Raw genomic sequence first — 16,944 nt, forward strand, 5'->3', positions numbered from 1 at the left:
TGACTGGCTTTTTCAACAGGAAAATGCTGCAGTTCACAATGCCCGCCTAACAAAGGACTTCTTCCAGAGGAAGAATGTCACTCTTTTGGACCATCTTGCATGTTCCCCTGATTTAAATTCAATTGAGAACATTTGGGCATGGATGGCAAGGGAAGTTTACAAAAATGGACATCAGTTCCAGACAGTGGATGCTCTCCGTGAAGCCATCTTCAGCACCTGGAGCAACATTCCTCCTGGAAACACTGGCATCAAGCATGCCCAAACCATTTTTTCAGGTGATGAACAAGAATGGTGCAGTGAACCCTTTTTTGAAAATGTTACTTATATTTTAGGGGGGTTGAAGAGGTTTTTTCAGCTATGGTCATGCACTTTTGATCAGCTGATGAACAGCCTATTTCAGTTTAAGGGTTGTTTGCAATAAATTGTTCACTCCCACTTTTTCTTTTTGTATTTTGAAGCTCTACTTAAAACCTCCTTGAGATCCAACAGTGCAAAATGTAAATTCTTGCAATTTTGCTCGTCTTAAAAATTTGGATTTAAACGATACCCAACCCTACACATGCCTAATTTATTCACATGACTGTATTCGTGTTTTCCACAAATTCTAACTCAACAAATGCAGACTAATAACTCACTTGCGTCCTGAAAATAGATATCATTCCCGTTGTAGGCGTTCTTCAGCTTGTTGGTCATCACCCTAAGAGCCATGATCTGCTGACGGATGAACGTGTCTGGACGGGTGATGTCGACGTTGACCTCTGGGTTGTTCACCTGGTTGGTCAGTCCATCTGTTACCACTTCAGGGAAATACCTAAAAAAAATGAAACCAAATCTCTCAGTACACTCGGTACTGTAACATACAAATAATTTGTGCTGTCATTCATCAATTGAATAAATCATTCATATGTATTTCCCCTTGTTTTCGGCATGGAAAACTAGAATTATTCTCTATAAAATGTGTTTTGTGTTACTATTTTTGGGTGTCTGGAACCAATTCATTGGATTTATATGGAAAAATGTATTTGTTTTTAGTACATTTCGGTTTTCGAGCGGATTAATGATTAAAAACCGAGGATCCACTTTAGCACGTACAGTATCTCAGTATATATCCTCAAATTGTCTCTTCACAGACAAAGCAAGTTCATCACACGCGTCAGCCATGTTTTATTATTACTTGTCTGGAATGTTTTGAAGCCAGTCCTCGTAATTGCCAATCGTGAAATGTTCTTTACCTGCCAGCAATGTCTGATTGGAAGCCAATCACCTACAGTACACCCCTTTACCTCCCCTTGGTGTGTCCATTCCAGCAGTGGCCGTCAGTGGTATTCCCAGCAGTCAGTCGGGTCTCCACACACATCTCCTCAGGCAGACTGGACCAGAATCTCTTGGATTCCTTCAGTTTACCTTTTATGTCAACAACCTGAGCATAGAGAGAGAAGAAAGATAATGCTATAGAGTCATTAATCGTCATTCCTAGCTCATAGAATGATTAATGAATGATATTCTACAATAAGACTAGTTTTGGTTAAATTTGTCTTGGCACCTGAATGGCTTCACCTAAAATACAAAAACATTCCTGAACAAAATGGCCTTCTGGTCCACATTTTTGTGTTTATCGCATTTCCTTCCGCTTTTAAGTGTGTATACGAAGTAGCAGTGATGAAGAGCCAAAAAGGCAGCGGTCGTTTCCCGTCAATTGGTGCAATAAATAACAACAACATAGTATAGTGGTGGTCCACACCAAAACGCACTTTTTTTCACAGTTTAAAAAAAAAAAAGCCACTTTATCCCAATGTGACTGCATCCTTCCAGGTCACTGATATGTGTGAGTGACAGGAACAAAAGCTCTGACTCTCCGGTCATCTAAGTCATCTGGCGGCACCTGTTGTTTTGCACATATGAATCTCTAGACCCGGAATATAAGATGACTCGTCTTCTTCAGATTGTTGGGTGAATTGATTGATTGAAGGTGAGCACGATATTTTAACGGGACACAGAGGCAAATTGTCTCAAAGGTTGTTAGCAAGTTAGCAAACAACAGGCGAGGAGCCATGATGTTAATTGCAAGGGTGACTGAAGCACAGTCATCAAAAACCTGTCCAGCAGCTTACAAACATGAATGAGAGTATTTTTTCTCTTTTTGTCTTTCACTTTGTTTTATCTTTTAAAAATGGGTCTTGAAAAAGATAATAGTATACTAATATACTACTAATATACAACTATAATATATTTATAGTTTTCTTATATTCGGGTCAGTAGGGTAATCAATTACTTGCTACTTCCATTGAGACCAATGGCCATGGGATTCTACATTTTCTATAGAAATAGATTATACTATTTGACACAAAGTCAACAATAATGAGAAAGCCATGGGCCAGTTGTAGGCTGTCTGGGGCCTTTCATTGGTCCTGGTAAGTCCCTGTGTGGGACCAAGCAGCAATGCAATTTACTTACAGATGTCACTTTATTATATGCTGTCACTTTTCTCCAACTTTCATCAAGCACATCAAATTTGGCATATTTCAGCAGGGCAGAGGGGAGTGCCAGATAGTGCCCCCCTGCACCCCATTATCTTGCAAGTTGTGCTCATGTGAAATTGCAGCGAACCTGAGCAGAACATGAAAGGTGGCTGTGCTAAGTGCGCGACGCCGCTGTGGGCCTCGACGCCGCTTTTGATGTGTTAATCCTGTCACACTGATGCCAAGGCACCTCAGCAGCTCTGATGCTGCCCAGAGGGTCGCGGCTGTGCTCGGTGCTACAGATGATGCACGATGTTTGACTGAAAAAAAACCTTAAAGATTAGCTTAATGTAAGTCGACATCTGCTCGGCCCCAAGAAGCAGACGTGGATGGAACCCAGAGTGAAATGCGACATTTCACTGATGCAAATGTGCAGAAATAAGTTTGCTTCTTTTAACGTGATGACACTCCTCCTCCACTCAGAATGTTGTTTGCTTATTGTTGCTTCACTTGGATGATTGAGGCTTTTTGTGCAGAAGCATAAACACTCTATCAAACTTTATTTACTGAAAAAGTGCTTTTGATACATATAAAATACAACACAAGTGCCTTACAGTGTTAAAAACAATGCCCCAATAACCCCCCCGCCCCCATGCGCATGTTCACCATGCGCTATGTCACGGACACACGCACACACAAATCTCTCTCTAAAGACTGAAAGTGTAGACATTATTCTGCTTTTGTCTGTTACTTCCTCATACAAATGTACACATACAGTAAACCATGTGACCGTGTGTGACCATAAACCATACCATAACTACTATGCTATGCACTCAACAAAAATACAAACACTTTGGTTTTTGCTCCCATCTTTCAAAGAGCTAAAACTCTTTCTACGTACACAAAAGGCCTATTTCTCTCAAATAATGTTCACAAATCTGTCTAAGTACTTTGCCAAGATGATCCATCCACCGCACAGCTGTGGCAAATCAAGATGCTGATTAGACAGCATAATTATTGCACAGGTGTGCCTTAGCCTGGCCACAATAAAAGGCCAGTCCAAAATGTGAAGTTTTACTGTACTGGCTGGTCTCCGACAATCTTGGAGGTAAAAATGCTGGATGTGGAGGTCCTAACCTGGTGTGGTTACATGTGCTCTGCTGTTGTAAGGGCAGTTGGCTTTACTGCCAAATTCTCTGAAATGCCTTTGGAGACAGCTTATGGTAGAAAAATGAACATTTAACTCACGGGCGACACCTCTGGTGGATATTCCTGCACTCAACACCTCCCTCAACACTTGCAACATCTGTGGCATTCTGCTGTGTGATAAAACTGCACATTTTGGAATGGCCTTTTATTGTGGCCCGCATGAGGCACACTTGTGCAGTAGCCTTGCTGTCTGATCAGCAACTAGATATGCCGGATCTCTGAGGTATTTTTTTGCTGAGTGTAGATCTTTTTATCGAGACTGCAAAAAATATGTAAAAAGATTGCAATTAAAAAATAATTACTGATAATTGTATGTAGAGGAAGTAAAAATAATTTACAAAATAAAACATTAGGAATAGTATAATTATTATTTTTACTGCTGGTTTTAAACTATTACAGGCTGTTTTGTAGAACATAGAACATTTTTATTTAGTAATAATTGTATTATTATTTTTTCTTATTACTGTTATGATTGTTATTGTAATGTATGGTAATATTCTAGCCATATTTACTACTTCATTAATCCTTTTCTTTTTCCATCCATCCATCCATTTTCTATGCCGCTTCTCCTCATTAGGGTCGCCGGGGTATGCTGGAGCCTATCCCAGCTGACTTCGGGCGACAGGCGGGGTAAACCTTTTTATCTTATTTTTAAATGCATTGTTAGCCAAGGTATTTGTGCTTTTTCTTTCTGTACCCTCCACCCCCCCAAACATCCTCTAACAAAAACAATTGTGACTCTGATTAATTGTGAAATAAATCAGGTACTCACTGAGGGAAAAGGCTTGTGTGTCAGATGATTAATGGAGGACATTTTCAAGAGAGTAAAAACGTTTTTACAGAACACTAAAAAAGATGCTTATGGAAAAGGTCAGCCTGCCTCCTTCTTTTATGGCACATTGGCAATAAATAAATGGTGAGTGCAACAAGCACTCATTGGGTGTAAGAAGAACTAATGCCCACTAGATGGCACTATGTCCTAGTGAACTATCCATAGAGGCTCCTACAGACTCAGGGAAGTGAAATTAGGAAACATGGAACAATTATTCGTGGACGTGCCAAAAAACAACAACAAACAAACTCTAACACTTAATAATTGTTGTAATCAATTCGTCTAGGGATTAAAGTAATATTAGTAGTATATAGTAATAACATTTGTGATGTGATTTATTCCCAATTTTTTAACAAATGAAACTCAAAGAAACAGGAAGCAGCCTTCTCTTAATTTGTGTGTTTATCTGACATTATAACAATGTGTTCTGAATGTGTTATGAATGAACAGCCATTGCTTCAAATCCATTTCATTTTTTGGGAGTTTGACATAGCATGTGCAAAAATATATAAATAACAATTTTTTTTTTTAATTAAAAAATGCTTGAAAATACGTAAAATATATGGAAAACAATTGAAGACAACAAAATAATATTGGAAACATATACCAATGTATTATGTATAAAAATAAAAAAGTAACTAAACAAATCTATGAAATGAGATATGAATTTTTGAGGTGTTTCAAGGGAACAAATTCAACGTTTTCTTGGGATAAGGAGTCGGGAACTGCAATAACTTTGTCCAGTGGCTGTACAGTAGTTTACAATATACTGTAAAACTGCGCTGCATCATATTGAGAGGTTTTTTTCCTCCCCGAATATTTCAGTTACCCTACCGCTACATGGAAAAATAAAAGCATCACGATGCACTGCTATTGTATATCACCACAATAATAAACATATTTAAATGTAGAGTAGCCCCCTCTGACAGTGCCAGAGCAACTGAGCATTTGTACATACTACTTTGTAAAGGTTGCATTTTTCATGCAGGTTGTACAGTCCTTGTAATGCTGTTTGGCATTTTTCTCCAAACATGGCAACCACAAATGTGTGGGTTTTTATATATCTCAGTGCTATGCTTTATTTGTAGATTTCGAGCCTTAAACTTTGAAAAGAGTTTCCTGAAGCGAGGGTCAACCTTTATGAGGAAGTTAAATGATAACTGCTTGTATTGTCCATGCGCTTTGATCAAAGGCAGACATGGACAGCAGCGAGTCTTTAAAAGAGTGTATGCTGCTAGAAACAATTCCTACTCTGTGCAGCAAGCCTGTCATGAAGCATCTATTGTGTCTTTCTCTCTCTTGATCTCCTCTCTCTTTGCTCTCAATCTGAGCTCCCTCTGTCCTAAGTAAAGGTGAAGTTTCCATAGCTTCTCTTCACTTCAAAAAGGCTTCTCTCTTTTCCCTCTCTCTGGTTGCAATAAAAGCAGAATCTTATCACGACCTGCTTTAAACTTCCAAAAAGTGGTGTGGTGTATTATCAATAAAACAGGCTTCTTCTTCTGAATATAGAGTACACTTTGTCTAGCAAACAACAACAATCAGTGGATTAATTCAGCAGCAAACACAACTTAAAAGTCTCTTGTAAAGTATTACAGTTGAGGCGGCTTAGCCCGTCGCAGTGTCTACACCTTTAAACTGTCTTCCCCCGCAAACAAGCACACCGCATCTACAGAAGACAGTTTATTTACTTGCCGCTATGACACATACAAACACCAGGACGTGTTTACAGAGAATAATTCATTAGGAAAACAGCCAATGAGATAATCGTGTTTGCGGGCTTAAAAGTTGTGCAGACGTTCCCGAGTATTTCTTCCAATATTTGTCCTCTGTTGTGTTTTGTGTTTGTGCACCAGCATGGGTCACGAGTCAATGTGGATCTCTGCATGCAAGCTGGCGGCATGCAGCTCAGCTCAGTGGTTATACCTACACTGATGCCCTTGTCTGCTCTGAAGCTCCAAAACGCTCAAAGCTGTGTTGCCTCCTAGTGGTGACTATTCAATACCATTAGTACACACACACCATGTTTCAGCAAGCATTACAGTGTAGCTTCTCAAGGGCCAATATTATAGAAAGTAAACTTGGATATACTTTAGAGTAGTCACTGTATAAAAGTATATAAGTATAAGTTCACTATTCACTGAAAATCACTCAACACACAGCCATTATTATCTAGACAACACCAGTGGGTACCAAGATAATTGTGTCTTACCAATTGTGTTTTACTATGCTTGCCTAGAGTAGCATCACAGTCTGGGACTGCATGAGTGCTGCTTGAACCGGGGGAGCTGATGGAAACATGAATTAAAACATGTTCTTGCACATTCTGAAGCGTAGCATGACAATCTTCTGGTGGCAGTTTTTCAGCATGATGGACATGAGGCCAAACACACCCCCAAGGTAGGCAAGGCAGCAATGGTGCTCTAGGGTTGGGCATCGTTAGAGACGTGAATAAACTGAATAAACATGAATAAACTTGCCAAACCGTAGTCGGAGCTGTTTCTCCCGGTTGATGGACAGGGCATCAAAACTAGGAATCGAAATTAAAACCGTTGATCGATCCCAGGAGAATCCAAATGTTAGTCCACGTTCCCATCATGCTTGAGACTCGATGCCCAACCCTGTGGTTGCTCACTAAATGTTGACATGTGTCACGCAATTTGGACATGTTCACTGTGAGGTGTACAGCTATTTTGACAAAAACGGCTGGGTGTCTGCATTGGTCCGTTGTGCTCAAGAGGGAGCTGAGCCAAAAGGCAAAGCTCTCAATTTACTAGTCGATCTACATTCCGACCCTCACAAAATGAGTCTTCTCCGTAGGGTGGCTGGCTCTCCCTTACAGAGAAGCGCTGTCATCCGGGACAAAGTCGGAGTAGAACCGCTGCTCCTCTGCATTGAGAGGAGCCAGATGAGGTGGCTCGGCCATCTGGTCAGGATTCCTCCAGGACGCCTCCCTGGGGAGGTGTTCTTCCTTGGGGAAGACCTAAGACACGTTGGAGAGACTATGTCTCTCAACTGGCCTGGGAAGGCCTCGGGATCTGCCGGGAGGAGCTGGACGAGGAGAGGGAAGTCTGGACTTCCCTGCTTAGGCTACTGCCTCCGTGACCCGACCTCGGATAAGCGGAAGAAGATGGATGGATGGATGGCTCCGTGTTGACTTATTTTATCAATCAAAGCTGCAATAAAAGCCTGTTGGCTGGTGTTTGTCTCACTGAAGTAACATTACTGACACCTAGTGACCAGTGTAAAATACTAATTTCACAATATGAAAGCGTCTTCTGAGTGCCTTATATTTGTATTTTATTTCATTCAGCCATTGTTATGCTTGACAATGCTTAATTTAACACTGAAAATTTGCTTAAATATGCATATATATTTTTACTAATAGGCCGTATTCAACCACGAAACAGCACGATTTATGAATGAATATATTTTTGCAAAACCGTAATAGAGTGAAGCCGCACAATTCAAACTGCAATGCGGTGCGGGACGACTGTACTCATTTTCTGTTGCCAGCTATTTAGACACTAAAAGCTGTGTGTTGACTTACTTTCCGTGGATAATAAAGTTATACTGCTATACAAGCTGTACACTGACGATTCTAAGTCAAAACCGAGTTTCAGTTATGTGAGGGGTGTGCTTACTTTGGGAGATACTGCACATCTGTTCAACTGGCCACAATATTATGAGATGGTTCACTTCTATGGGGCGGAGCTAGAAACACTGCTGTCTATTGATTGGATGACAGATAATTGACTCTTCTACCATTTAAAAATACCGTGGTAGATAATTTTACACAATCGGTGCCTCTTGTTTCCGGATAATGCCAGATCTCAGCACTGTTCTGCATCTTCTATTCTAGTGCAGTCTCTTGCTGCTATGATGTCACACTATTTACGTAGCTAAGCTAACCACACACCCTGCGGTGGAAGACCGATCAGGATTTATGGATCTTTGGTAAACCAATGTGAACTGTACCACTTGGTTTAGATGTGGCTGGTTTCCTTTTCCCTAAGAACCTACTGTAGTGAACAAACCTGATGCATCTCCCCACTCTCTTTAAAGGCCCACTGTTGTGCAAAGTGACCTTTTAATGACGTTGTAACAGCCCCTGCAACTTGTTTATGAGCACATGAGGACAAAAATCATCTCCGTCACTTGTTTGCTGCACTTATGAGAGGTGCTCAAACGGTCGCTTCAGAAGTTCTGAGTTTTCATCACATCACAAATGAAAAAAAATCCTTCCTCAGGGACACGATGCGGCCTCTCACCCGCCTCTAGCTAAATAGCCCACCCTGTGTATACGCTTCACAGTTTTGTTAAAAAAAAAAAGAAAAAAAAAAAGCAGGCTTAGCTACGCAGATGCTGTCTAAGATGCCATCATTTAAAAAAAAAATTGTTTTACAATTATAGTTTGACATATGGTTTTACATGCACACAACAATCCTAAATGCAAGTACTGTGAATGTCGAATAAAAGAGCTAAATGAACTTTTAAAGTGACTTTGCTCCAAAAGATACAATGGAGGCAGCGAGACGCCACACAGACACCATCTTCCTGTTTTGTCATGAGTTATTTCTTGCATTCAATAGTGTTTCTCACCTTCTTTGTGAAAATGCTGGCACTTGCAACTCTCTTTGGCTCCATTTTGTGTTCCTGAGGTGAGAAACACTATTGAACTCAAGAAACAACTCAAAACCAGGAATAGGCAAAACAGGAAAGTGGTGGTGAAGAATGTTTTTTTTATCCCTTTTATGTATTTATAGAATTTCTGAATCGTTTTCTGCATGTAAAACTACAATTGTAAAACTGTATAAACGTGTTTGGTGTTAGCATTTTAGGCTTTCTGGAACAAATTAATTGGATTTACGTCATTTCCTATTAGAAAAATGTATTCGTCAGTGTCCGTTTCGGTTAGAGTTGTACCTTCCGGAAGGAATTAACAACGTTAACCAAGTATTGTACTTCACTACATTGAAAATCACATCCGTTACTGAGTAAAAAAACAAATAAAATACAAAATGGAAGTGGGGAAAAAAAATTGATGCAAAAACACATCACCTGCCGTCAATGCTGGGTAGGAGAACCTGGCTGGTGCTAAAATGACACGAAGGACGGAGACAGACGTGTCGGACAGCAGTGTCGACCACACCAAGCCCAAAAAAGAAACAGAAGCGGAACTCAAAGGAAATGCCAGCCCATTTAAAAGACCAACGTTTACCCAGCGAGACCGAGCAAGCAGCGTTTAAAAAGTCAACCTGGAATCTGGCGAACAGTTGAGGTAGCTAAATAATGCTTCTGTGCTTCCATTGGTAAAGTTGTCATAGTGGAGTAAGACTGTGCACGAATTAGCCAAAAAGACATTGGTGCATGGCACTGCTAATGTAATGTAATGTTGTAATGCTGATAATTATTGATTATGCTAACTTTCTAGCGGTAGAGGTAGCAGTAAATAAGCATCCCCACACCGTATTACATCTCAGAGTGGAATGGATAAGTGGACTGTAACTGCTCTACTTTACTACAACACAGCAATAAAATAATGCAAAACAGATAATTGCAGTTACGGTGTGTTTAGCCAAATTACAGTCTCATAAAAATGAACATTTGTGTGTTGTAGCTTCAGAACATGGACGCTCACAGCGAGAAAGTAAGACCCTGATTGGATACAGGGCAAAAAATGCCACTTCCGAGGAAAGCTGAGCTTCACTGGGGGTTTATGGAGCAGTGCGGTGGTTGATTTTGACTGACAGCAGCCAGAGGAGTGAGCAGAGCCCACCCCTGACAGCGGTCAGAGCAGACGTGAAGTCTCTTCCGGAGGGAATTATTTCACAGCAATTCAATTGTATTTTCTCACTTTGTACATACTGCCCTGCAAGTAAACTACATCACCGGGCGACCCCATGCTTGCATGACTTGATCTCCCCACACATCCCCTCACTCACTCCGTTCATCATCCGCTGCCCTGCTCGCGACTCTTTGTTTCAAGATGACTCCATTCGGTGTTCGGGCTTTCAGCTGCTCAGCACCCAGACTTTGGAACGCTCTGCCACTACACACCCGTCTACTGGACTCTGTTGACATTTTAAAATCACAACTTGAAACACACCTGTTCAAAACTGCTTACTCCTCTTGACCTCGGGTTTTTAGTATTGAATCCCTGGCTGTTCTTCCTTTGGTGATTATTTTTATTGGATGCTCTATTGTGATTACTTTATTGCGTGTAAGGTGAGCTTGGGTGTTTTGAAAGGCGGCAAAAATAAAATGTATTGTTATTTATTATTATCAATGTTTGTTTGTTGGTTCATTAAATCATATCACTGGTGTGGGTGGAGTAGCTTGCTGGTCAGCCCAGCCACAGTGTCAACAGACATCGTTGCTAAAGTCATATTAAATGTATGTCAGACCCAGATGAGCTTCCCCTGTTTCAAAGTTTCAAAGGCCAATGGTTGTATTATGACTATTTTCTGATATTTTGTTGAAAGAGGAAACATCATGTCGACACTGGCTTGCCTGCCTCAGCCGCCTGTGAGCTTCTGTGCATAGCCAGCAAAGATCAACTCGACTAACTCTGAAAGCCAACTGCCGGTCAATTTAACAGGAAGTTGAGAGAGCGATGCTCTAAAGACGAACACTTTAATTCAAGTATACATGAGTGCAGCCTGTGAATTGTAGTTTTTAGCAGCTGCCATGGGCTTTATTTGACATATTTGTAGGATATCGACTTTTTGCCAGAATACACAATTTGTCAGATTCTGCGCTTGTGTTACTTCATTTTATAAGATGCTCTACACTTGAATGTACCTCCGTAATTATTTCACATGCTGTGTGTTGACATGTTCTGGGTTTTTTTTTTAATTTTTGGCCAAGTTTGTACAGATTTGCTAATGATAATGTGTCCTCCTGTCCCGCTCTCTAATATTACGTTGATGCATGTATTATATGGACAAATGCAGAGTTGTAGTGCATACGTAAAAAGTGGATAAACTGCACAATAATACTTCTTGGAGCCTCACACTCAGTCAGGGACAGGTGTGGACAAACACTAAGCTATTAAGCTACAGAGACATAAAAGGACCTGTTCCCAGTAGGGCTCACTAACAGCACTTTTAAACTGTCCAAATTCCAGCATCAAGGCTAGATTTTGGGCAGCACACTTCCAATACACTTGTGGGACCTCCGAGATTTAGAACATGACACGTTCAAGAACCAACCTTATTAGGCATTCTATGGAGCGTCTTCTTCAATTGACAATTAATCATTTTCAGAACATCTATCCGGGGGTGCCAGCCCTGCCTGACACTGACTTTCTACTGCGGCTGCAAGTCCTGAGCTAAATTAGCACGTGTTCAGTTTAATCATAGAGTCCGGCAGCAGGTCTCTCCACCAAACCACAAGGGGCAGACGACTCCTCGATCATCTTGTTTTCCCTGGCAACCGCTCCGGCAGTCTGCGTTAAAAAATAGTTCTTTCCATTTGATACCCATATGCCGTATTCTTCCTGCTTCTCAATTACAGAGAGGTCAGAGAAGAGGCTGAGCTCATACCAGACCCCCGCCAGGCCTCGGCCTGACCAGTGACCACTTTGAGGAGAGATGGAATACTTTCTCACAGGCAGGAAGGCCACAGTCAGAATAGCGCTGCCTCCTCATCAGATTCTTGATAAACCTACATTGTTGGATCTCCCCTTCAGCCGTAAGATGTTTAAACAGATATTGACAGTGACATGTTGCGTTACATGGAGACCTTGAGAGCGTCAACTATCTAATGCGGTGTCATCCGTCTCTAACTTTTCACCAAGGGCCACATATTCAAAAATGAAAGGATGCAAGGGCCACTTTGATATTTTGCAAACCAACACATGTACATATGCTTAGAGCATTTATACATATATATATATATATATATATATATATATATATATATATATATATTTATTTCAAGAAAAAAAACTGCATCTCAGCTTTGTGTTATTGGTAAAAAAAAAAAAAAAAAAGCATATTATTAATACGAACTTCGTTCGGTCGTTGCTGTTTTTCTTCCCCATTTTTGCTGTTTTTTTTCCAAATATTTCAACTTAACAAAATAAATAATCTTTGCAAATTTTCTTCTCGTAATATTTTTACGTTATTCCAATATTATAACTCTTTCCTCATTTATTTTGTTTTGCTTGTCATAATATTACAACTTCAAAAAAATATATATATTTTTTTATATTTCAACTCTATGCTACTGAAATGTCATTACTTCCCCTCATGGTATTACGAGTTTGTTCTTGAAAAATTGTGACTTTTTTCTCGGAATATTTTGACTTTATTCTGGTAAAATTACAGCTGTTTATTTCCGTGTCTGCTGTTGTTTTTTTCCCAACTATTTCAACTTTCTTCTTGTAAACTTACTTGTCATATTATTATGATTTTATTCCCATAATATTTTGACTTTATTCCCATAATATAACTTTTTCACCAACCAAATCTTTCCAAGAATTGCAATTTTATTTTGTTTGTTTTTCATAATACTATGACTTAAAGAAATTATGCCTTTATTCTTTCATATTTCAGTGTTATGCTACTGAAATTATGTAATTTTTTTCATAATATGATGACATTATTCTCACAAAATTACTGCTGATCTTTCCATTTATGCTGCTGCTGTTGTTGTTTTTTTTTAGAATTTTCATGTTAAATAATCTTTTTAGAATGTGCTGCAGGCCGATAAAAAACTGCTGCGGGCCGCTAATGGTCCCCAGGCAGCACTTTGGATAGCCCTGCTCTAAGACCACACATAAACAACACCAAGGCCTGACCTGTAATGTTCTACGAAAGCTGATATTCAAATAAAGTATCATTAAAGAATAGTGGAACTCTAACTTATCATCGTTAGAAACAAGAAGTAAACACAACAGTAAAGAGTAAAACAACATGAGTGCAACGGGGCGCAAACAAGTACACTAAACTTGCATATGAATAATAAGAAACATTGATCTGAACAGTGACAACACTGCTAACATATCATGAGGGGATGCCTATATAGGCCACTTATGATAGTGGGGTTGCCATGACATCACAAGAGATGCTGTTCTCCTTAAGACAAGCCAATGGAGCATCGCAGTGATTTGGACGCTGTTAGAATGAGGTGAAATTACCACATATTGTTCTACAAAAGAAATATAAACTACATAAGGGGTTTACAAACTTTTTCCATCGAGGGCATCCAGAAGAATTGAAGGATGCTGAGGGCCACGTTGATAGCAGTGGCCGGCCAACCTAAATTACCTCAAGAGCACAGCGACGACTCAGCCAAGAGGTCACAAAAGACCCCACAACAACATCCAAAGAACTGCAGGCCTCACTTGCCTCAGTTAAGGTCAGTGTTCTTGGCTCCACTATCAGAAAGACACTGGGGAAAAAGGGCCTGCATGGCAGAGTTCCAAGACCAAAACCACTGCTGAACAAAAAGAGCATTAAGGCTCCTTTGAATTTTGCCAGAAAACTTCTTGATGATCCCCAAGACCTTTGGGAAAATACTCTGTGGTCTGACGAGACAAAAGTTCAACTTTTTGGAAGGTGTGTGACCCATTACATCTGGCATAAAAGTAACGCGCATTTCAGAAAAAGCACATCATACCAACAGTAAAATATGGTGGTGGTAGTGTCATGGTCTGGGGCTGCTGTGATAAACAGAACCATGAATTGTGCTGTCTACCAAAAAATCCTGAAGGAGAATGTCCGGCCATCTGTTCGTGACCTCAAGCTGAAACCAACTTGGGTTCTGCAGCAGGACAATGATCCAGAACACACCAGCAAGTCCACCTCTGAATGGCTGAAGAGAAACAAAATGAAGACTTTGGAGTGGCCTAGTCAAAGTCCTGACCTGAATCCTATTGAGATGCTGTGGCATGACCTTAAAAAGGCGGTCCATGCTGGAAAACCCTCCAATGTGGCTGAATTACAACAATTCTGCAAAGATGAGCGGGCCAAAATTCCTCCACAGCGCTTTAAGAGACTCATTGCAAGTCATTGCAAATGCTTGTGCAGTTGTTGCTGCTAAGGGTGGACCAACCAGTTATCAGGTTTAGGGGGCAATCACTTTTTCACACAGGGCCATGTAGGTTTCACTTAAAAAGTGCACTTTGTGTTCAGTTGTGTTGCCATTGACTAATATTTAAATTTGTCTGATGATCTGAAACATTTAAGTGTGCCAGAAAAATAAGAAATCATGAAGGCGGCAAACACTTTTTCACTGTAGATGCAGGCTGTTCGTTCCTATCAATATCTGTCAACATTAGATTCTTCTTCACCGCCCCAAAGACAAAGAGAACCATTATTAAAAATGTCATATAAGCTTCCTTTAGGCCGCTCCTTCCTGTATTTTCACACATGCACACAGACCTAGCCTGAGCCGCCCCCCTTGTTTCCTGTGATTACAAGTGATTATTAATCTGCCACGGTGAGAAACTACAAGATGATTTAACACCGAGAAGTTAACAAAGCTTCCGCCTGTGCATCGCGTACATCTTTCTAATAGCTCCCGCTGACAGCAGTGACAGTGACAGCCCTGTGAGATCCTTATCACGCCGCCTGCCGGGAGTGGACACTTCTTGACAAAGTGGTATACTTGCGGAGATCTTTTTTTTTTGCATATGAGGAACACATTTAAAAGAAAAAGTGGCTGATGCAGATTCTATAGAGGCAATAAAAGTAACGCATATTTATCGCTTGTCATATTGTTCTACACGCACAATGTGATTAAAAAGTGCTACCTCAAAGAAACGCAGACTGGATCGACTGTCAAAATCTCTTCGCATTCAGCACTAATTTTGAAAGGTAAATCTTGTCACACCCTTGAGACATAACTTCATTTTCAACTCTCGTCACGTGTTGTTGGGAGAAAATGAGTCACCGTGCCCTTAATTTTATATGACGGAAAATCTCTGTGTTGAAAAACATAAAAGAAAGACAGAAAGTTGCCTCCAAAAATAGACACGACTGACGATTGTCTATGCTCCGTCTGGAATTGGATTGGGATTATCACTCTGCATGGAAGCACTGTAAGGAAGATTAACTCACTTTAACCCTTCGAGTTCTTGGGTCCCCCGGCAAGCCATCACTGATTAGCAACAATGAGGAATGATGAATAAGTATACTCAACTTACTACTTACCATACTGTACTCAACTGCTTGCTCACTCAGCACATTTTGACTGCGGACACTGTTCAGACAATTTTTTAAAATAATGACAGTACAAAGGCCTAAAGACTAATTTGCAAATTGGGGGAAAAAAACGACTTGACAATCATTCAAAATGTCAAAGTACCAAACCCCGACATTTATGCCGACACTTATTCCAAAAGATGCTCCAGCCTCAAAAAGGGGTGTTAACAGAAATGGAAGAATGTACAGGTGGTCCTCGGGTTATGTAGGAGTTCAGAGTTCAGTACAGTAATAAAACACTAAATACAAGAATTAAATCAAACAGTGTTTACTTTTATTTTTTTTTAAAGCCAAAGCACTAGCAACCTGCCCATTTCCGTACTAGTAGCAGTAGTAAATACAATAACAGACACATGCAACAGAGCATCGATAGATCCCTCTAATACAGGGGTGTCAAACTCGTGCCATGGAGGGCCGAGACACTGCAGGTTTTCTTTCCAGCCAGTCACTAAAACAGGTGATTTTAATGATCAACACCTTCAGTTTGAGGGAAGGAGCTCAACAATTAAATCACCTGCTGAAGAAACTGGTTGGAGAGAAAACCTGCAGCGTCTCGGCCGTCCAGGGCACGAGTTTGACACATGTGCTCTAATACATCACAAAGGAGGCAGAACACAATGCGCGTTCATACGCTCTAAAAAAAAACAACTTTTTTTGTTTAGCCTTCTGAGTGTCACGCTCATATGGGCGAGTGTTGTTAGCATTGGCTGTGTTAGCTGCCGTTTGACTGTTTCTGCTCCGAAAGCCTTGAAAACTTGTTTGTTCTTTGAATGCCGTGTGTTGAATCTTTTTAACGTGCTCCATCTGCCAGATATTTTTTGGTAGCATGTGCTGCAAGATACAAACTTTATATCACACTCAAAAAATCAAGTTTGCCGTCAAATGCCTGCGCAGTGTGAAGGAAAGAGCGAGGCGGACACTACCAAAGACACTAGAGCAAGATATTACACTCCACACAGGGATCTCTAAAGGCTGCAATAGCATGAGCCACAAGTGATCATTTTTTGTGATCAGCATTGAAAGTCATTGATCAGCATATGCTAATCGCAAACTTTTCCAAAGAAATCGTCCGGTAATGATTGGTTGCCAAACCGCTGGAGCACCGCTACTTTTCATGAATCTAATTTACATGTTTTACTATTTTTGTTTGAAATGTCCAACTCAGATTAGCTTCTTTTTACATATGTATGACAGTTACTAAAGGTTTTAGGAGGGCGACAGTTTGAAACTCATT

General features: G+C 40.4%; 1 protein-coding gene across 2 annotated transcripts in view; it reads right to left on the minus strand.

Moving 5' to 3' along the window:
• gpc6b (glypican 6b) overlaps nucleotides 1-16,944 on the minus strand; it is a 95,889-nt gene that overhangs the window by 3,786 nt on the left and 75,159 nt on the right. For both annotated transcript variants that reach the window (XM_054787069.1, XM_054787068.1), the window contains exons 8-9: nucleotides 1,284-1,420; nucleotides 636-811 (exon numbers count right to left, since the gene is read on the minus strand). In XM_054787069.1, the coding sequence (XP_054643044.1) occupies nucleotides 636-811; nucleotides 1,284-1,420 (313 nt within the window). The remainder of the gene's footprint in view (nucleotides 1-635; nucleotides 812-1,283; nucleotides 1,421-16,944) is intronic.

The sequence above is a fragment of the Dunckerocampus dactyliophorus genome, chromosome 9, assembly GCF_027744805.1.
Source record: "Dunckerocampus dactyliophorus isolate RoL2022-P2 chromosome 9, RoL_Ddac_1.1, whole genome shotgun sequence".
Classification (NCBI taxonomy): Eukaryota; Metazoa; Chordata; class Actinopteri; order Syngnathiformes; family Syngnathidae; genus Dunckerocampus; species Dunckerocampus dactyliophorus.